Source organism: Perna viridis, chromosome 1, assembly GCF_037379345.1.
Source record: "Perna viridis isolate PV_CMFRI_1.1 ecotype Kerala chromosome 1, ASM3737934v1, whole genome shotgun sequence".
Lineage (NCBI taxonomy): Eukaryota > Metazoa > Mollusca > Bivalvia > Mytilida > Mytilidae > Perna > Perna viridis.
In genome coordinates this window covers 33,520,241-33,544,422 of record NC_142445.1, presented here as the reverse complement: position 1 = coordinate 33,544,422, position 24,182 = coordinate 33,520,241, and the positions used below count along the sequence as shown (strand labels likewise).

The window sequence follows — 24,182 nt, the reverse complement described above, 5'->3', positions numbered from 1 at the left end:
GTCGTTCTCATGATGCTTAACAATTTTACCCATGCCAGAAATTTGCTAAAGGCAACGGTTTTTGAGTAATTTGCAAAAAAATGCCATCTAACCCATGTGTTCTATTTTTAGTAATGGCGGCCTTGTTTTTTTTTCATGAATCAACAATCCCAATGGTCATTTTGTGTGGGATACCATAAGGAACATAAATGCCAACTTTCATTGAATTCTGTGCAATGGATTTTGAGAAGATTTTCAAAGTTGCACATGCGAAAAATGCCAAAGAAAAAAAAAAAAAAACTGTTTCAGGGACCGTAACTCCTACATCAGTTGACCATCCGTTTAGAAAATTTTGGCATAGGTCCACCTCATTATGCTGAACAATATTAACCATGCCAGAAATTTGCTAAAGTCAACGGTTTTTGAGTTATTTGCAAAAATGCAATCTGACCCCCTATGTTCTATTTTTAGTAACAGCGGCCATGTTTTTTCATGGATCAAAAATCCCAACTTCATTTTGTGTAGAACACCCTAAGGAACAATCACTGTAGGTTTAAAACCTGTCAGTCCAGTAGTTTCAGAGGAGAAGATTTTTTAAAATTTGTCCACGACGACGACGACGAAGGACGCCAAGTGATGGCATAAGCCAGGTGAGCTGAAAAGGACGCCTGGAATTGATTTTTGGGGTTGTGACTTAAAGTGTTTAGGTGGTATAAGCGTATAGATCTGTATGAAAGTATACTACCATAAGAGATTTCAAGAGTATACAAGGACAACACAGGGGCAAAAAGACAAAGAGAATATAACGAAAGAAAAAGACAAAAGGAAGACAAAAGACATAAAAGAAATTAATGTATGAAACTTAATAGGAGGCGTTCCAAAATATCAGAATTTTCTTATAATTGTGAAGATGATGCTGTATTTTCTAACAAAATGGAAAAAGCAAGGTAGGCCTGAAATAGGACAAAACTATGTACAGTAAAATATTAAAGAACTTTAGTGAGTTCACGATACCACACATGTAAAAGTGTTAAAGTCATGTATGTCTTTTCTAATTTGGAGTATATATATAAGTGTCTGCAATGTGCTAATATAAGAAAACATTTTTTCACTGAAGAATTAAATTCAGTTGCGACCATCCTAATACTAGTATGGTATTGATTTCTTGTAAATTATAATATTGCAAGGAGAGTGGAAAAAGTTATTAATCTAAGAAATTGCCATACACTAGAACAAATTTCACAGCGTTGTGCATTCTTGTATTTTGAAAGGTCAATAAAGAAAATCAAACACTACCAGTTAATCCATCCAATAGAGCCGCTGTTCTTTCTGCATATTTAGATGAAAAGAGGTCAATGAAATCAACCGCCGTAAATAAATTCCGTCAATAAAATTTAATTTTGTTCATGGTTGTATTTATTTAAAAGAAGAGTAAAAAGCAGATATTTGATTGTTAGTATGATAAATTTAATTCATACCCATGCTCCAAATAAGGCCGTTTGAAAAAGAAATATTTTCAAAACATTGTTATGTTATAAAATCACCCGCAATTGATGTTGAATAGTACGCAGACATTAGGTCATATTACGAAATTTACGGTATAAAAAATCAATAAGACAAATCATCAGAAAGCCTCCTCTTAATAACAAACACACGTAATCAAATTTGAATGGGGGGCCAAAAAGGGCCCAGTAATAAAAGCTTTTTTTTTGTTTGGACAAGTAAGTTTTAACTAGAGTAAATGTGAATGGATCTTTTCAAAATTTTACCACAATGTGCCATTTTAAAAAAGATAGTTACGATGGAAATTGTGACTTGACCTGTTACAGAATGAGGGCTTAAAAGGGGCATTTTTTAGGACTTGACAATGACTTTAGAAAAACTAAAATTTTACCATAAGGTGCCATATCACCAAAGGAAGACCGGGATTAATTTTGGGGATTGTGACTTGTACTGATTAGATATTTTTTTCTTGAACTCTTGAAGATAAAAATCAGATCAATTTCAATTACACATTGTATAACAAAATCTAGGGTAGAAAAGGCAATTGTTTTTGACCTAGAAATGATATACAAAATTTTGAAATTATGAATACTTCTCGTAGTTAGGCTGTACAAACATCCTTGAGTTAGAAACTAAGAGGGAACAAAAGGTTGAAGGTTTACTTCTTAGATACTGTGTAATCTGGCATGAAAATGGGGAGAAGTGTACCCAATATTTTTGTAAGCTAGAAAAAAGAAATTTTGTAAAGAAGACAATGGCTGAAGTGATCAGTGACCAAGGTATGCATATATCTGATCAGTCTGAAATTTTACAGGAACAACGTAACTTTTATAAAAATCTAGTAGATAATTCAGATATTAAATAACTTTTTATATACGATGAGGAACAACAGGACCTATGTGAAAGTAATCTGACCTATGAGAAATGTTAAATGTCACTAAATGGTATGGAAAATGGTGAGAGAATTGGGTCAGATGGATTTACCGTTGATTTTTATCAATTGAGATCGGAGATCAGAATTGATATAGCAGTTGCCAGATTTGTAAAACCTGTTAGCATCTGCAATTATTTTGCACTACCCCAGGAAAACATTAGAATTAATTCGATGCTATTTACACCAATAAACAAACCCAATAAACAATATTTACTGCGAACTAAATATGCTGATTAATTTGGTTTGAACTGACAACTATTCAACTAAAAGTTAGTTGACATCTAACCTCTTATCAGTGCATGTACCTGTTTATTTCTATGCGTTTACCCGTAAAAACCAATCTTTCACTGTCGATATATTTAAATTGCCTATAAAAGTTTTATTCTTAGTGAAAGTCGCCAAGAAGTTAAATATACAAGTCCCTGTAGACGCATGCGTTTTGGTGTTTTGCTAGAAATGAAAACCCTGCGAGATTATAAATATTCATCGCTCATAGAAATGAAATATAAAGAGGTATGCTGAGTACCAGTCGGAAGAGCTGTCATTAGATATTTCATGCAGCCCTGGCGGATCCATACACTAAGTATTTACAAAAATGGGTCAGTGGTTCCGATCAAGAAACTTATATAAATATGTTTATGGCAAGGAATACACTCCCTGTTCCAGACTATTATTTGCTGCTCATTTTTGCCAATCTTTTAACAAAAGGGTCGTATAACCCCCGAAACCATCCTGATGTATCGCCCACAGTATCTTATATTTCATTACTGTTACCGCCTCTTGACATTAGAAACCCGGAGATGACAAACAGAAATAAAACTTTGCTTAGACGATGGCAGCATAGGAATTTCGAAAATGCATTTCTCGGAAATGATGTCTGTGGTTTGGTGATATTGCTTTTTGAAATAATCATTTTAATGTATGTGTCTCTGGAACTAGATGTCGAGAAACTAAGCGCTTTTTCATGACACATAGATGTCGATGCAATAACTTGTAGCACTTGGGCTATAAAGCGTAGCAACTGAGAAATGTAGCTAGATGACAGGGACATGTATATGAGGACATGTTTATTTCAATGATGAATGATCTGCATCATGGAAACAATGGAGAAAGTACGTTTTTGACGAAAGTCGGCCCTGATCTTAAATTTTAAAAAAATATGTTTTTGAGTAAAATGGGGTTCAGACGTCATTATTGAAAATAGAAATTTAGAAGTTGTATACCTGGGGGGATCTTATATGGTGCCGTAAAATAAGGAACCAATATTTTGATGTTACCTAAAAAACAACGTTTTGAGGGACGTCATTTCAAAAAGGGTGGTCGTACAAGAAGTATTACGCCACTGTAAATTCAACATTACTATCTCCTTTAAAAAAAATAATAATTAAGAACAGCGGTTTACTTAAAATCACAATAATTAACATTCGCTTTATTGAATTCAAATATACATTTACAATATGTTTTGTATGGGATATTTCTCAAAATCTAATTTTTGAGATAACTGAAAAAATCTAAATCATTAATACAGACAATTATTTATAAATGTGCAGTTCGATCAAATAGAATATGAAGTTAAACATTTTGTAAGTTATTCTTCCGTGAATTCGCCCTCACTGTCATTGGCATCCACAGCATCTGGAATTTTTGAAGCATCGTCAATATATTCTAACCACTTTTTACTACCATCAAGTCTGAGACCAGAATGTCTGGCATAAGCAAGGTACCATATGACGCTTGTAATATGAGCGCAAGGTCCTACGACTCTTGCTCCCATTTTGCATTGACAATGCCAGGCCAAAACTGCACCCTCGGCGTATTTTATCCAGCAAAGATACTGTTTGCTTGTAATATGCCTACTCTGGATTTTCGCTGACAACAAATCCTGTTGTTGTTTACATGCTTTTATTTCATAAGTTCCATCTTCTTTTAAATGTTCTCGGGTGTAACTTTTTGCCAACTGTACTTGATACACGCCTAATGCTAAAGCCCTTATTTCGTCTTCTGTATATACTGGAAAATCATTAAGTTCCTCTGTATTATCTATTGATTTCCATTGTGACGGCTCTTTAGCTAACTCAGTAACTTGGTCTTTCAATGTATTTCCTTGAGATGAAAGGTGAAGCATTTTTGTTGCCAGCAAAATATCTTCATCGCTTCCTACGCTGAGCGCTGGTCTAAAATTGAAAAAAAAACACTATGTTCGTCACCTTATTCATGTAGATTGTATACATGTAATCGAGGATCTTGTTCAAATATAGCAAGTGAGAAAAGCTGCGAAAATGTCTTTATCCTATCCATTTCCAATTTATGTAAAACATCCCATTTCAGTAAGATATACTTTACAATTATATAAGGCAATCGTAAATCTATGGGTATGTAATTTATTCCTACAAAGACTGTCAATATACGCTTTCATAATTATTAGCACTGTTAAGAGATCATATAAAGGTCAGCTTTGGTAGAGAAAATTGCTCTAAGACAGACAAAAAAAAAAGAAAAAACAAAAACAAACAAACAAAAAACATGACAACAAATGAAGCACAGCTGATTATCTGTACTTGTTGCAGATGGCACTATTTATTTTGACATATTCTCCAATATAAGGTAGCTGTGTATTGGGTAGTGTTTTGTCTAAATATCGCCAGGTTTTTATCCTTCCATTGACGGATTTAACCACCCATCTGATCTACAACCAAAAAGAGCTATAATGATTGAAGGCCATAGAATTCACTGCTATAAGAATTGCTTTTTAATGATTTACCTAGTTTACGAAAGGACGCGTATTGCTAAGAATTGCTTTTTAAGGATTTACCTAGTTTACGAAAGGACGTGTATTGCTAAGAATTGCTTTTTAAGGATTTACCTAGTTTACGAAAGGACGTGTATTGGCAGATGCATGTTTACAACCCAGTAGAAAAATCGCAAGTAGTTTGAGAAGAGATGTCTTCATACTTTAAATAAATATTGTACATGTACATGAAACCTTTTTTAAGTGATGTGATTTTGCCTTGTAGACATAATATAGTATACATTGTATACAGTAATATTCACTATTTTAAACAAAAACCGGTAGAGAAAAGAAGGGTACGACGACTTTCGGTAGATTTATTCGGATTAATTTTTATTTTCACCTTATTAATCGATAAAATATTTTTTGGCATACATCGATCCAATGTTTATATTTCAAAATATACAAAAGCATAATGTTCGGATCATCATCATGATAAAAATATTTATATAAAAAAAGGGTTCGAGTTCAAAATACTTATTTTGAAATTGTTCCAAGCTACCCTGTCAAAATCAAATCAGTATAGTTGTCTCTTACAACAATTAATGCGTCAACAAAACTTCAAACAAAGCATGTAGAAACTACTTCTTCAGTTTCCCGTGTCATATGATTGAAACCGAGATATTTCGGTACAAAGCTGGTGCTCAAAGAACATCGAGCAGATGAAATAGCCCTCCGTATCTGCAAAAGATGAACAAAATCATGACTTAGAAAGTAAAATATCATTACGTAGACTGAAGATATGAACTTGATCAGTTATAGTAAGATTCGCAAATATGTGTCACTAAGCTACAACTTGCTTAAGCATACAGAAGTACCAACCGTTCTAATACGTACAAGTTGGTTGATAAAGACATATTGCTTGACAGAAAATTGAAATCTGTAAGCGCAACAAATACCCAATTACAACAGTGGGATGTGAAACAGTTCTTTTGAAAATTTGACGAAATCCTTTGTTACAGACGGACGAATGATGAACTGACAAACGGACAGAGACCGAAAACATCAATTTTCAAACTGAGCGGGGTATGATAAGAAGCGGCTTAAATACACCACATACATGTATGTGTTGCCTGAAAGAATTAAAAATTTATAATAGAATATTTTAAGTAATCGGAACATGCATAAAAATGAAATAAAATAATTTGAATTTACCTGTTCTTTTGTCATATTGAATATTGCACCCAATAAATTGTTGTCCATCCCAGATTTCAGTTTGGTTAACAATACTGCAATACAAGTTCGTGTACTTCTAGACCTAGAATTGTTGATATCTGCAACGTAGGTCATCAGATCATCAAATTCTTCTTTGGCTAAACCAGTCAATGTCTTATACTCTTCAATGGACAATCCATAGGGTGAATCAAAGTCTAAACGCTTTTCACCTTTAACATTTGCCTCTTCTCTCAGTTCTTGTATCAGTTCCATTATTGTGGTTTTGTTGACACAAGACTGATCAAATAAAGACTGGACATTCTTTACATCTTCAATGATGCCAATCGTGACATGGCATGGGCAACACCGAGAACCTTTAGGGATCAAAATATTGTATATCATGAACACTTTCAACCTGACATCAGCAGAAACAACTATCAGTTTTGGACCTGGTTTCCTGCATATAATACAGTAAGCATGAGATTTTGCTGTGCTTTGTATTGGTAAACTGACTGATGGTGGACTTGAAACAGCATTTGACATCACTTTATCCAACCTTGCTTTCTGATGTGACAGATTTGGTGTTACTTGGACTATTTTTTTTAGCTGTGTGGTCTTTGATCTTATAGCACTTATGTCTACATCTATTACAAATTACTCCCTCTGGTTTGTCTATTAGAAAAGATATTTTCTCAGTAATTTTGACAAATCTTTGTTTACTGGTCTTCTCTCATATGGTTTTGTACGTTTGTTGCATAATATGCAAGGATAGTGACGAGGACCAGAACCAGGCATCCTATGAAAATAAGAATACATTTACAACCGTACACTAAGACATGTAAGAAACGATATTCTTATTCGAGTAAAAAACCGAATAATTATGGTAGTAACAAAAAAGAAAGAAAGAAAGAAAGAAAGAAAGAAAAAATAATAAAAAATAACACAACGAGATTTGAACTTTAAATAATATGTTCATGTTAACGCCGACAAAACCACTCGACCACGATGACCTTATCTGCGTATATTTACATGCGGCAAAAAGGTAACAATGCTTTTGACAGCCAGTTATGTGTTAAAAAATCATATTCAGAATTGTAAATAAATCGCAGTGTTTCAGCTGCTACATGTGTAGCATTTGTTGGAAACGCAGAAAAGGGTGTGTATGGTTAATATATTAAATCAACACAAGGGCAATTTAAGTCTGGTTTATAATCAAACAGTAACACGTATATTTGTACAGGCATATGTAAAATATTAAACAATTAAAATAAGAATAACTGGGAAAAAAATAATAATATAAACTAGATCTGAACATTCAACTGCATAAAAAACTAGACACGCAACCACTAGACTACGGTAACTCTGCAATTGATCTGTGTAAAAGATAGTCATATATAAACGCGGTCGGTAATGACAAAAGATTACAGGGTGTTCGTCTGCTAAATATATCCTGTTTTTCCATTACGTCTGGCTTATAATCATACAGTAACACGTATTTACATGCATACAAAAGATTAAATAAATATAATAATAATAATAATAATAATAATATATATATATATATATATATATATATTCGAACATCCATCCATCCATATGCATATAAACTGGCCACGTAACCACAAGAACACGGCAGCTCTAGCTCAAGTTAGACTAACACTTAGTCATAAATCGACGCGGTCGGGAATGACATAAGATTACAGGGTGTTCGTCTGCTAAATGTATCTGTTTTTTTTTCAATATATTCTTATGTTATGACTGAAAATTTTCAGGATCATTTCAGTTATACGAACGCTCATATATAGTATACTACCCTTGATTATGAAAACGTTTTTTTTCTGTGATTTCCGTGTTGTCGTTCATTCTTTCCATTTTCAGCCTCAAATTTATTTCCGACTTTGATATTTTTATTTACATAACATGTAAAAGTAAACAGTAGAAATTGAAAATTATTTTAATGATTGTTTTATAGTGGGTCTAGCATATCGTGGTCTACAGACAAAATTCGCTGTCAACAATATGGATTCCGGACCATGTAAAATGCACTTCATCACACTAAAATATGATTCGGATGATTAAAAATAACTGATGAAGAAAGTTCTGACAAATATGTACCTGTATCACCACTTTATCTTCAATCATCAAGTCTGTGAATTAAGTTGAACATCTTTTTCCGGATTTCAGCAGCAGACGATGTAGATGTTTATTTTTAGAATTACGATAAGGCCACAGCTTTCGACTACGGTTTAACAGCTTTATTTTCGAAGACAAATACATTTAAAAATAAATTCACAAAATTAAATTATGGTCCTTGTATGCGACCACATTGAATTTTAATAAAATAAAACCCTTTTTAATCTAAAATGCGCACTTTTCCGTTACCGACGTTGATTCGGGCAATATAATAACCGTCTTAAACGGTCAGACAATATGACTTCTTGGCATATTTGAAGACTATGACATATTGTGTTCATAATTATTGAGTTATCTTTTCTAGTAGTAAGGGCGTAAAATTCAGGATTTGGCAGGGCCGTTTTTCTTAAAAAGCGTTTTTACTCCATGTGTCATAGTTTTCCATCCTATTTCGTCTACCTTGGACTTGACTTTTTATGAGCAACTCGACAGTTGTCTCTAGAAATGCAGAGGACGCTTACACTACCGGTGCACCTGGTCCATGCTCCCTATTTTAGTGGAGTCCGAGTTGATCTTCTACTTTTGTTACTTTGTATGTGTTATTTTGGTAATTTTATGTTCTTCGTTTTGTGTGTCTGTTTTCCATGTCTGGTCTTTGTCCCTGGATAACATTCTTTTGATTTCAGTTAGAATCTTGCTTCCCTTAATTACTCTTTGACAGACAGATTCGACCTGGAGGTCGATAAAATGAATTTCGAAAATTTACTAACTGGGAAAGGCCAACTAGTAGTTAGTGGTGTAACACTCCTGTTTCGGGAACCTTGTTATTCTCATAGTTAAGTAGAGGTATAAAAACTTAGTATCGTCTGCAAGCTGAATGAATCACCAGTATTCTAAAAACTTCAGTTTCTTTTCTAAGTGTAGGGTAAAATAATTGTAGATTAAAATCTATGCCCTTGATATGGCTAAATTTTAAACCGGAAGTAGTGATCTCTGCATCTGGCTACTTTAACTTTCTTAGAAGACACATAAGGTATGTTGATATTTTTATGAGAGTTAAGATAAATGGTGCCTATCATAATGAAACCCCTCCAGCACCATCTGTACTCATGTTAAATTTGGTAAAATGAGCCTTATCAATCGCTGAATTCAACAAATAAAGTAATGGAGAAATGAAATGGTGGTATTACGCCCTGTAGTTCAATTATGCAATATGTCAGAGAGTTTGTGTACATTCATCAAGGTGTTTCATATAAACCGACATCAAACCTGAATATAATGCAAACAGCTGCATTGCAAAGATGCATCGTGAATTTTGGTGTGTGCGATTTTTTTTAATGTCCTTCGTAATCAGAATAATTAATTTAAAAATAAATCAAAGAATTCAATATGATAGTAACCATTAACAACAATGAGCTTTTCAAAAGATTCGTTTGAATTCGTTCCCCGAACTTCCCTTTTGTACATTGTTTTTGAAATTTGACGATTATTTCAGGCGTAAAAATTCAAACGATCGATATAATTTGATACAGTACTTGAGTACTTTGATTTAAAAATAACTCTGGAGAGATCTCGAACTGTTTGTTTATCGTTCTTTATCTATTGAATATGAGTGTGGGAAGTTTTCTATTTTCAATGTCAAAATATCATTACATGTATATTAAAAGAGTGTAGAGATAGAAGGTATATTGGTAATTGGAGATCAATTAGCCTTTTAAATACTGATATTAAAATATCATCAGCTGCTATTGCAAATAGACTGAAAGCTGTGTTGCAGCTAATTATCAGTGATATTCAAAAAAGGGTTAATGAAGGATAGATTTGTAGGGGAGAATACTAAGAATGTTATATGACTTGATGCACTATCTTGAAAATAATGATAAATCAGGGTTGCTTATTTCAGTATATTTTTTTAAAAAAGAATTTGATTCCATTAGCTGGGACTTTTTAAAGAAATCTCTTAAGAGTTTTAAATTTGATCCGTCGATCTGCAGATGGTTCGAGAGTCTATGTAATGAGGCTAAGGGCTGTGTTATTAACAATGGACACTCATACAATTTCTTCAATATTGAGAGGTATTGCAGACAAGGGGATCCACTTTCTCCTCACCTATTTATCATAGGTTGAATTATTATCATTAAAACTAAAATCTAATCACAACATTCATGGAATCTCTATAGATGTTATAGAAATGTTTTCAAGTCAGTATGCTGATGACACTTTTCTTACTTTGGATGGTAGTGAACAATCTTTAGATGAAATTTTCAAATGTTTTAATATGCTTTATCTATATCTGGTTTAAAGATGGCAACGCAGAAAGTTAACGTTTCTTGGCAAGATCACTGTTATAAAGAATCTGGTACTACCAAAACTTATTCATCTGTTTACTGCACTAGCGAACTTAGCTCTGTTGCAGTTAACCGAACTAAATGTCTTGTTCAAATTTTATATGGAATGGGAAGACAGAGAGAATAAAAATGAACACCCTTATTGAAGATATCTCGCAGGGAGGGATTAAACATGGTTCTTTTAATCATTATCTAAAGTTATTTTGGGTTAAGCATTATTTGTCAAATCCTTAAGGAAATTGGCATTCCTTATTAATATTAGGGCTGAGAAAAGTTGGTAGGGACAGAGTCTTTAATTTTTAGAAACTAATTGAATGTCAAATATCCTTTTTGGAACGTCATATTCTACAGTTTGTCTTTGGCAAAGCCTATAGTTAAATCTTGTATAATAGAAAGTATGTCATTAGACATCTTAAACTTTGTACCAGTGACATTTTTATTAATGTTGATTGGAAAACAATAGCATTCAGTTTTTGAAAGATATTGTTGACTGTTATGGTAAGACATTGCTCACATTTCAGCAAATTAAACAATAAAAAACAAACACAATGTTTTATTGTATTTTAGACATGAAACTGATTTGTCAAAATATTTTGTAATTATGAAAAAATGTTGTAAAGGTACTGAAGAACTGAAAAAAGAATATTGCTAATTGAACAGCATATAATTACAAATGAACAGCATATAATTATGAAACCACTGCATATAATTACAGTTCTAACATAACGTCTTTATATCGTCAAACAGTATATGTGGGTACAACCCCACCTTAAGAACCTGCGCACTATCTCTTTTCTTTCGGTGTCGCTTCGAGACAAAACACTCATTTACAAACGTTTACGTGATGATTTAACGGCTTAGGGTTATCTAATTGAAATCAATTATATAAATACACACATTTATCACATACGATGACATAAATATACAAATTAAGTCCAAGTTCCATATGGGGGAGGTTAAACAGAACAGCCGGTCGTTATTTTGGCTACGCCTAGGGAAATTTTTGTCTAAAAAATTACCATATTTGTCATATTAGAAAAGAAATAATTTCTTCCGGGGGTAGATTTGTACTCATTTAAACATGGGTTCGGCATTTATATTCGCAATTAACACCTCGCTCTTGCTCGGTGTTAAATAATCGAATATAAATGCCGTACCCATGTTAAAATGAGTACAAATTTACCCCTCCACGAATTATTTCTTAAGTGAACAGCATATAATAACAAATTCACATAATATAATTAAATTTAAAAACATAAGACAGTTATGGCGTTCCATTTATTTGATACATCGCATCTACCCAAAAGAACTTGAGATAAAAGGTACTACAAACACTGTGAAGTCAGCCTCATATCTTGACCTACACTTAGAAATCGATGGTAAAGGAAAACTATTGACCAAACTTTACGACAAACGTGATGACTTTTCATTCAGAATTGTCAACTTTCCTTTCATCTGTGGCAACATCCCTTCGGCTCCTGCGTATGGAGTGTTCATATCACAACTCATACGTTATGCCAGAGCTTGCCGGGACTACGCAGACTTTTTGTATCGCGCTAGAAATCTGACAAATAGGCTTCTGGAACAGGGTTATGTTGCTACAAGATTGAAGTCATCACTACAGAAGTTTTATGGTCGTCATCATGAACTCGTGGATCGTTATGGTGTATCCATCAGCACCATGAAAACTGATTTATTCAACGGGTCGTTGTTTTCCTTTCCTCGTTTGTCTACCCCGGACTTGACTTTTTATGAGCAACTCGGCGGGTGTTTCTAGAAAAGCAGAGGACGCTTACCCTACCGGTGCACCTGGTCCATGCTCATTCTAATAGAAAGTGGGTCCCCTGTCTCCACGGTCTGTTGGTTACACAGTCTACACAGCATATCCTCGACCTGTTCGTCAATACTAACCCGAATAATCCAGTCGTTATATTACGTTCCCTACGATCACTTCAGAGTTGAAGAGAAACGGATACGGAGAGGGACTGGATTATTCGGGTTACGCCAATACATGTATAACGTACGGCCTCAGTTGAAGAGATGTATTTTTTATGGTAATTAGTTGCTTGTCTAGATATATGTTGCATATTTTGATTTAGTCATTGAACCGTTAGTCTTATATCCATATCTTTATTATGATTTTAATTGGTTCATTATAGTAAAGGTGATGACGTACAGTATCATGTTACCCATGTAGGTATTCCAGCAATGCTAGAGGTTGTCTGGCAAGCTATTTTCTTACCTGGTGACATCCTGACCTTTAGCATCTGATGAAAGCCACCCCGATTTTAAAATATTTTAAGTCTTTTATTTACATAAAAGAAGTTTAACCTACCGGAAATCGAACGATAAAAATCCTAAATATTTGTTAAATACCTAGAAAAGATTTGTAATTAAGACAGTTGTCAAAATGACCAGCCAGTTTGAATTAGGTCACTAATTTTACGGAATACAATATGTTTTTGACAAAACGACCTTAAAGTTGGTAAAGGCAATTCTTTGGTTAATTTGACATGTTCGTTTCGCATATTTTAAAATCCGTAATTTATATCCACTGGAATTACACACTCAAAAAAGCTAAAAATCAAATACGAAATTCATTTTAACTGCTTTTATAAATGATTTCCTGGATTGCTGAATTTTCTTATCAGGTAGGTCATTTGTTTTTCTTCAGTTTAGTCATCTTCAGCCGTGTAATGGTAAAGAAATTAAGAAACTATATAAAACGTTTTAAATGGCAGATAGTTAACTATAATTCTGCCGATTTCAAAGAACGGCGGAACGAGCGTTATTCAATATGGCGCTCGGAAGTAAGATGTTGGGGTATGGAGGAACGGAATTCCAACCTCTTACGTTGTAGGAGTACCCATGTAGGATGTTGTTTTAAGTAGTTGTTAAAGTTTTTGATTTATTGGAAATTGGTGCTAAGTTGGTGTTGAATTGGTGCTTAATTTAGGTCATTTATGTAAGCTGTGATAATAAAAATAGTTGGTGTTAGATTGGTGTTGAACAGTATATAAGGGCTTTAATTTTCAGTTTTGGAAATTGGAGATTGAAATTTAGTAGTGGAATAGAATGGAGTAGCCAGTCAAATAAAGGATTGAGACTTGGCATATTTGGCCGATCAAACTTGATGTTCAGGGATCTACGGTTGCAGACTGATTGTAAGATTGGAATTTATTTGATATGCAGTGCCTGAAATAGCCACTCGCCCACTCGCCAGTGGCGATTAAAACCTTATCTGGGCGATTGAAAAGTGCTAAAAGTAGATGAAAAGCTGGCCCAAAAAAACTGTCTGGGCGATTGATAAAAAATCGTCAAAAAAAATTACTGCGGTTATTTTTCCAGTTGTTGGTATTTAGTCCTTTCGCATGGCATACCCGAACGTCTGATAAAACAGCCACGCTGATTGGTTTAAGAATAGAATTTAAACCAATGGGAACTCAGTTGATATAATTAATCAGAATACTTCGGATTTTATCGTAGCGATCGGGGTCTATCTTAACCGCTAACTTAATGCGGCAATGTCGAAGTAGTAAAACATTGAGCATGGACAAATCGTGGTCTTTTTTAAAGAGAACATCGACAGCCGATGACAAGAAACAGTCAAAATATGCAAAGTAAGAACCCTACATATTATGATTACATTTTTCGGAGTTGTAGCGTGTACTGATGAGGGGGAATACAGTACAGAGGCTGGGGTCTGGAGGGTCATGTGTAGAGAGGGACTAATTGAGGAATAAAAATATTAATTGTAACTTGTTTCTTTCTTAGTTCAATCAAAGGTTTTTTTAATGATTGTACTACAAGTTAGGATCATTCAGGTCTTATATCTCTGGTATCTATGCAATTTCCTTATTGGTCATCTCTGCTTTCACGTAAGTAGCCAACCATGTTCGAGTAATTGCATTTATTCTCTACTCATTGCTTGGCAAAAAAAATTGGGCAAGTCATAATCATTTTGGGCCAGTGACTTCAAATTTTTACTAGCCCAAAAAAAAATTTTTTCAGGCACTGATATGGCTAAGGAATGTGCTTTTGGAGACAGGTGATGCATGAGGAATATTGTTTTTGAGAGTCGTAACTTGCCGTAACTTGAAGTTAACTCGTTATTGTTGATGATGTTTCTTTGACGTTTTGACATATACTTGCCTTAGCAGGAAGTATTTGTATTCCAGACAATATGTTCCGTGGTTCCGGACAATGGTCCGAGGTTATTGTGAATTATTGACGTTAGTATAACTTACCTTAAAATTCTGGACTCTCAGTTTTTTTAGTTTAACAGAAACCAACAGTGGGGTATCTGTCAGTTACATGGATGGCCCTAATTTGAAAACGGTAGGGGTCATAAACTCAAAATTAATTAAGAGCATTCCTTTAGTACTTAGTAAAATCATATCAAAATTTCATAAAAATTGATCAATCATAACCAAAGTCATCGCACGAAAATCAAGTGAATATGGAGGACGACGACACGAATGCCGCCGACGATGACGCCGCTGTCAGCACCATACCAATATATGACCGAAATTTGAAAGTTTTGTTTGTTTTTACATTAGTCCTAGTTAAACAGTTCTCAATCAAAAGAGAATAAAACTGCAAAACTGTAAATTTTCCCACTAATAGTCATGTACTCAACAGAAAACATTAAAAAATCCATCGATACTGGTTCACAGTTAACACTTCAAAATCAATATTTCAACTTAATCTTGTACCAAACAATTTTAACAATAGCCTGAAAAATGTTTCCTATACTTTAGTCCTTGTTTTAGAGCCAACATAACGTGTATGTACATTCAGTACTTCACAACACTGTCATTAACTTTAGAATTACTATTTCATTTAATCCTGTAAATCTTCTTCACAATTTAACAAAACTTAGTTATTTTTACGTGTGTAGTATTAATGTCTTGATTCTTAATAAAATCCCCACCCTTTTAACAAACGTTTAGATATGAATGTGACTAAAATTGTATATTTATGTACATGTACAAACTTTACCTTATTGACAGTAAGTCATAAACAACAAAAAAATGGATTAATTAAAAATCATATTAAGAGTTGCCAGTACATGCAGTCTGATATATACATATATAGCAAAACTAAAAATGGTTGGAGCTCCTCGGCAATGTATTAACATGTACACTGTACTTTTACGTGTACATAATGTCTAATATAGCCTAGCTGGCCCAGTGGTCTAGGGCGTTGGACCTCGTGCAGGCGGTGTTGCCATAGATGCCACAGCGGTACGAGTTCAAGTCCCGCGGAGGGAACGACCAAAAAAAATTTCTAACATTGTTGGGAATTTTTCAGACCCTTAATTATATATACATGTTCCACATTATCACTCTCTCTCTCTCTCTCTCTCTCTATATATATATATCTATATATATATATATAGCAAGGTCTGAAAAATTGCCAACGATGCAAATTTTTGGTCGTTCCCTCCGCGGGACTCGAACTCGTACCGCTGTGACGTCTATGGCAACACCGCCTGCACAAAGTCCAGCGCCCTAGACCACTCGGCCAGCTAGGCTATATAAAAATATAGCTTTCGATGGCCGGGTCATTTAAAATTTTTTAGTTTGACCTGTCCTGGTGTATCAAAGTTCGTGCCTTTTTTTTCTAAAATGGACCTAAATATTATTTTTGATGTTTCCTTAATTGAAAAACATGGTCAAGAGTTAGATTGAAACTCCTTGTCTATTTTTTTAAACATCATGAAAATTTAAGGTATACTATAGAAGCCTATGGGGCAAAGAATACAAGACTGAGACCTTGTATGCAGATTTTTGGGGGTTTTAGAGGTTTATTTCCACAAAGACAATCGAATTATCTGCTCAACGCGACAATGTCCTTGCTTTATAATGCACGAAATGAAGGGTGTTACGGATATACAGAGAGTGCTATCATTTTCAACTTTATCGTTATAGTGTTATTTAATTATATTTTCCATGAGATAAGATAAAATTGCACAACACACAAATCGTTTTATTTTTAGATTTTTCTCAATTTAGTTACATATTAATGTTTATTGATTTATTGTTGGGAGGTATGCATATTGTAACATGCTAAAAAGGATTAATTAAGATTAATATAAGTGTATTATACTTATATAATTATTGTATACTTTGCGGTGAGAAGATTTTTCAATTTCTACAACCAGCTGAGTAATGTGAGGGGACTTAATATATTCATTATTCACTTTTTATTACTTGGTTTATTTTCATAGGTAGATCCAGGGGAAGTGGGAGGTGGCATTAACCTACCTCTTGTGTTATATATTGTATATCAAAACTTGAAAAATACTCAGAAAGGAAATGTATAGTTCAATAAATGTGTCTATTAACACTGTTAGATGTTCACCGATACAATCATATCAAGGATTTATTTATATAAGGACCCTTATATATTAAAAATAAAACTATGGGTATTCTTTGACTTGTTATATCCCCACTTATTAGAGTGGGGCTACATTGCAATCACCTTGTTCGTCCGTCCGTTACACTTTTTATAGCAGGTTTCTCAGGTTGTGTTGGAGGGAATGCTTAGATAATTGGTATATTGCTTTTACATGACAATATGTACTGTTTTCCGCCTTTCAGATTCCTGGCTCACCTACATCCTGTTTACCGATCGACTTAGTCATTTTTCAGGTGGTATATAATGGAAACCTTCGTAACAAATTTCTCAGCTTTCATATGAGGGAATGCTTAGATATTTGGTATATTGGTTTTACATGATGACTTATGAACTCTCTGCGGAACAAATTTGCCATTCCGGAAACGGCAAATGTGACATGCTTAAAGAAAAGTGTAGAAGGATTTTTTTTTTGCTGATCATGTAGTACTTTAGTAGCCTAAGCATACCTGACATGCCATGGGGAAATTACTTTTTCCATAGGTAAATCTGGAGTTCCTATGAGGAAAACCACACATTCCCTGTGGGAAATCTACATTTTTCCATGGAAACTTGTTTTCACATGGGAGGATTCATTTTTCCCATAGGAACTTTTGTTCACTCTTCCCATGGGAAATCTGATAAGCTATATGAATCCTTTTAAAAATCCATTTTTTCTATAGTTTCATAATTACAAATAACATTTGATTTCTTCAGATAAATTTGTTTTAACCAAGGGAGGTAAATTTGCTGCATTCAGCAAAGGGGAGATAATTTTTATGAAATATTACACATCTTTTTTCAGAATATCATAACTTGATAGTATCTTCAATTCTTATAATGTTTTAAAAAGAAATCCAATAAACCTTATCACGAGTTTTGCAAAATTTACAATAACAAGAACATTTTCAAGGAAATTGAAGCAAACATTTTTTGTTGAATGTGTATTATTTCTTCGAACAGTTGTATTACTGTTTATGTAATATCTACAACAAAACAATCCAAATAGGTATAACAATCACCACACATAGGAGCATTTTCTTTCTCAGTGATAAGTTACAACTTCATTCTATTGGTGTGTCTCCAAACAGGTCTTTTCTTGTAATAAAGAATGGACAATTTTCACAATGAAATAAATCTGTCCTGTTAGTACTAGTACAATCAAAAGATATAACAGACTCCACATTAAAGTTTTAGAAATATCTGTGATCAGGTAGAATAACTATCCACTGATGCATCTCACACAAGATCTTGAACTAAAGCTTATCACATGGTATCTGGTCTACACAATTCGTTTGCATAAGTATTCAAATCAATCATAGTACTGAAGTACTGAGTCAATGAAGCCTTCATGTTAATTCACTCTTCCATGTTTTGCTTTTTTATATCACTTCACTTCATAGCTTTTGCTATTACTTACCATAGAATTGAAGCAAATATTTATAAACTCCAAGTTCTCCCTTAGTCATACATAGACAGAGACTCTTTAGTTAAAGCACTGTTGAATCCTGTGTCCCTGTGTCAAAGCATGTAAATTTGCCATTTTTGGTGTCTAATTACTTTCAAAATGCATTATGACCATTCAATCAGAACAAAGCATCAACATAGTAGTTCACCCAAAACTAAGATTCTTTCACCTCTACTAGACAGAATGACTAACAGAGTCATAAAATGGAGCAGTCCTGACTGACACAAAAAGGTTATTCAAGACTGTCATAGAAACAATCTGTATTTTGATGTCATTCAAACAACTTATGGACCCCATATATTTGTTTAATGGCTAAATCAGATAACAAGCAAGTCCCATCCCTATTAAATGCAATGCTGTCAAAATATTCTAAATAAACAGAAATTGAAAACTTTTGGTAAATAACATTTTTACTATCTATTCTAAACTTAGACAAACTTACACAGTTTTCAATATGTGTTGTTAATTGTAAATATGTGAGTACGTATTAAGATGAAAAACAATAATATGAATACATCAGTTGAAACTAGGTTTTTGTACTGTTTTTAAGTAACACATTGTAAACAAGTCTTATCTTTCAAAAAAAAAAAAGAAAAAAAGATAGCCAACGCAGTAAAATTTGTTCTTTTTTACTTATAATTTCTACATTTCATTCTGGAAATACATGTAACTGCGTCGGAAAAAGAATACATGTTATAAATATTTGTCGGTACATACATTGTATGTATAGCATGCAATACCTATACTTCTGCTGTTGTTGCATAATGATGAATTGATTCAAAAAGTTCAAACCTTCTTAAGTTTGTAACATGAATATAATCATACATTTCACACCACAAAAGGGTAAATTATCAGGACTATGAGCTCATGATAGATTCAAACCTATTTATCATAAACTAACAGAGTACAAAGAACATTTTACACATATTGTACATCAATTCTATAAAAAATATTGAAGAGGATTAATGCAGAAGATTTGACATGATGCTCGTCTGTTGAGATGCATGCGGGGTGACGCGAACGTACTGTATTAACGGGTTGACTGGCAGAAAAAAAAAGGATTCATTTTCCCTTCAATATTAAAACATATAAAACTTTGTCTCTCAAATACTATTTTCAGCTATTTTAAGTCTACATCTAAATATTGTCAGGCAATTTAAAGAAATTGTTTAGATTTGTCATGATGCTCAACTGGAGAAATCGAAGATGGCGGGATGACGCGAGGGTATTAGCGGGGACTACAGATACAGAAAAATATCCATTCTTTCCCTCAAGATAATCAAAACTTGTTCGCAAATAGTATCTGTAATGAAAGAATTGTGTCTACATTAGGGAGTGCTTTCGTGCAGTAACCCACCTTATTTAATCAAACTATTTCCCGTTTGGCGTCCCCTTCAGCTAGAGAAACTTTTTTAGGTTACGTGAGATATTCATACGCATGAGATGGCCGGTGACTTTAACAATTTTTCTCCACGTGATCAACAGTCCGAAGAAACAAGTCATTAAATAGTGCGTAAATATTGCACGGATTTCTAAATAAAATGGAAGATGCGAAATTTCCCTTGCATGCTGTTTGATTAACTATCAATTTCATGGTTATTTTTCCATTTCACGTTTCACTCTTTCTCATTCACAATGGTATTGATCGCGGATGCATGCGAGTGTTACCGCAAATTATGATTTTTGGCAAGATTTTCATGTGATGCCTAGTTCAATTTCACCCACTGTCGTGGCTTTATTGACAACAAAAAACAATCAAATCTTTGAATAAATAATCTTGTATATGACTGGTATCTTGATCTTCATGTAACTAAGGCTTGCTTTCGGTAAACCTGAAAAAAAAATTACCTTAGAAAATGAACAATGAGGTATATTATGCATTTGTTCAAAACTGTTCAGAAGTTTGTATGTACTTATACCATAGTAACAGAGTAAGATTGTTCGATGATTCTCAGGCTTCGGAAACAAGACATTTTTAACAACAAGCAACTCAAAATAAGTTCATTACTTATATATCTATGTTGTTTTAGGGAATTTCAATTTAAGTCCTTCTCTGGTCTGATCAGAGTATCAGTTACATTAATTGAGATATGACTTCTAAATAATAAAGTTCATATTTTTTCATTCATGAATCGCAGTGGTAATTTCCATTAAAAATCTTCATAAACTGAATGTAAAAAATGAATGCTTGGAATAATGAACCACACCTTGACAAGTGATCCCATTTCTACTGATATGTATCTTCCAGGCATTTTGCATACAGCTATATATACAGCTATACTGAGTTTTACAGTGAATTGACATTGATAAGAAGATAATTCACTGTAAACTCAGTACTTCCCATTCATCTCCGACTTGTTTGTCAAAATAGTCGTTCTATTTAATCATTTGATATTTGGTTGTCGGAAGTATTGCTTTTTCACTGTAAGCATACTGAATTTCACATGTACAATTTGTATGGATGATAAACACATAAAAGTGAGGCAAAACTATTTTATTTCATAACCAATCTTACTGTAGATACTAGAAAATATGTCTGTCGGAACGTGATGGATTAGCCTTGTAAATATAATATATAATACAGTGTGTCATATTATTTCTTTATTTTTAATCGAGTGATAATTAGCCTTGTGATTTTATTATTATTAGCATTATCAAAAGAATATGCAGTAAACAGCTCCTATAAATTACATGGAGATCTAGATGCAAAGAATATGCTATGCAGCTTTTGGTGATCTTTTCACACCAGATTATGTTACACAGCATGACCTGTTTGAAGATACACTAGTGGATTTCAGTTGTTACTGATGGCTCATACTTCGTAAAAGAGAGAGAGAAAAAAAAAACTTGTATGTGTGGTGAATGTTATACTTATGATATGCTATTAAAATTGTTTTGTTATAGATATTACATAAATAATAATACTTCTGATCGAAGAAATAATACACATTGAACAAATTGTTTCTTTCAATTTCTTGCAAAATGTTCTTGTTAATTTTTCAAAACTCGTGATAAGATTTATTGGATTTCATTTTAAAACAGTATAAGAATTGAAGATACTATCCAGTTGTGATATTTTAAAAAAGGTGTGTAATATTTCATAAAAATTATCTCCCCTTTGCTGAACGCAGCACAAATACCTCCCTTGTTTAAAACAAATTTATCTGAAGAAATCAAATGTTATTTGTAATTATGAAACTATAGAAAAATGGATTTTTAGAATGATTTATATAACTTATCAGATTTCCCATTGGAAGAGTGAAAAGTTTCTGCGGGAAAGTGAATCCTTCCATGGGAAAACAAGTTCCCATAGGAACTTTACGCTTCCTATGGAAAATGTAGATTTTCCATAGGAAATGTGTTATTTTCCCTTAGGAACTCCAGATTTTCCTATGGGAAAAGTAATTTTCACATGGGAAATCTGACTTAAATTCTTAACAACTTTTTTCTTTATAGTTTTTTTTCACCTCTTTGCATGTCAGGTATGCTTAGGCTACTAAAATACTACATGATCAGCAAAAAAACATCCTTCTACACTTTTCTTTAAGCATGCCAAATTTGTCGTTTCGGAACGTCAAATTTGTCCCGCAGAGAGTTTATAATAAATTATAAATCCATCATCATTAATATGTTTAGCTAAGTTAAATATCTATTTTTGGCAATAAGTCGAGAAACTATATTTCAATCATTTAACATTACTGGACTCTACGCCTACGGACGAATTGCATGGTGCCTTTGAGATATTCTCGTGTCTTCCACCCGTGCAAGGCCCGACAGGGTAGCCAAGGACGTTAAAATATTCTCGTGTCGGTAATATTTTTATTCTATTACCACTTGCGTGTGTCTGTATAAATAACCCGTTAAACATAATTAAATGACACAGTCTTTTTTACTCAAACAAAACGACTTTCGGTTGATAACCGCCTTAAAAGTAGTTCCACCACGAAAGAGATCTGGCGGATGAATATTAAAATGTATCAAATTGATTATTTCGTATAAATACATCGCACGTTTTTACAGTATTAAATTGAAATTATATTTTACATGATTGATTGTCAAAGAAAAATTCAAATACATGTACAGAAGTTTGAATTATATGTTATTAATGCGTTTGATATCTTATATGGACTCCACGTGATTGGCTACGTTTAAAACTGAAAATAGGTTGTCAAGGTTACAAAATTAAAATGAAATGAAACCAAACAATAAAAAAGAAAAAAAAAAGAAATAGAATGAATTGAAATTTTGAATAATCAGTATGTTGTGGATGTGTAGTTTTAGTAGTGATGAAAGCGCTGGTCACGTTGTAAATGATAAATCTTTTTGGAACTACAGAAAAAAAAACAAGTTACCATCAGCGGATTTTAAAGTATTTTAAAATACCTATAATATCTCATGACTTCCGAGGTTCAACGCCATCGGCGCTTTGATTTTTGTAATTAGTAATTAAGTTGGGCGATTGTTTTCGTTTGTCTTTTCTTACAATTAATTTTTAGACGACATAATTTCAATTTTTGAAACAAATTTTTCATCATAATGTTGAACGAATGTATATTAATGAAAAGTCTAAACTTATAAGTTATAAAGTTAAATATACATATAAAGAAAATAAGAGCTTGCATGAAGTATTTTCAATCAACAAAAATGTGTTGTTTTTTTTTAAATGTATATGTATTTCTCTTCCTTGTTCCCGCAGAATGTTCTTAATTACAATAGCATGCAATTTACATGTTCAAAATGACTTTTGATATATACACTATTCGGGACAGATATCAATGTAACCAGTTTAATAAAAAAAATTATTTTCTTGTTCAAAGATTTACAGTAAAATCTTACATTGGAAATCGCAACATTATTGCAAATATAAGTAATGACTTTTTTATGTAAACGAAATAATTATATACATGCAAATAAAATGCTTTAGTGGCACACAATACAGGTTGTAATGTAATATAAAATATACAGAAAGCAAATGTTTTACTGGTTACCAAAATGAAGGAAAGTTTATAAACAATACATCCATATCTTCCTTTGTAATGAAAAAACTACAAATGTCTCAAATTATATTAGACTGTTAAGTACTATAGTCTTCAATTGTTTGTTCATCGGGAGTTGTTTACAGATATTGTGTATAATTACATACTTTTCATTTTCTTTGGATTTTTCTTTAACCAGAAATTCCAGATCACAGACTGGCCAGAAGAAGACTATGGAAAATTCTATGATGGAGACTCATACATTATTCTAAATGTAAGCGGCTTTTTAATTTAAGTATTAATTATATAACCTGATGTTAATTTAAATTGTTTTAATTTTTGGTATTTTGCTACTCATACTTATATTCTCATTCTAAACGAGAACGGCACTTTAACTCCACATAAATAAATTTTATTGGAGACTTTTAGCTCCATTTACATGCACAGATTTTACATATGTGTGTAAACGCAAAATTGCTAAGCATTTAACTGAGTTTTT

At 33.1% G+C, this 24,182-nt stretch overlaps 1 protein-coding gene and 1 pseudogene across 1 annotated transcript in view; one reads left to right on the top strand and one right to left on the bottom strand.

Annotated features, from left to right (window-relative positions):
* The window catches only part of LOC148628450 (gelsolin-like protein 2), a gene marked incomplete in the record, with an annotated part of 173,179 nt that overhangs the window by 101,619 nt on the left and 47,378 nt on the right, over positions 1-24,182 (top strand). Inside the window, 1 exon segment of the mRNA XM_088587706.1 lies at positions 23,883-23,957. Coding sequence (XP_088443832.1) covers positions 23,883-23,957 — 75 coding nt within the window.
* On the bottom strand, positions 6,210-7,175 carry LOC148628453 (uncharacterized; annotated as a pseudogene).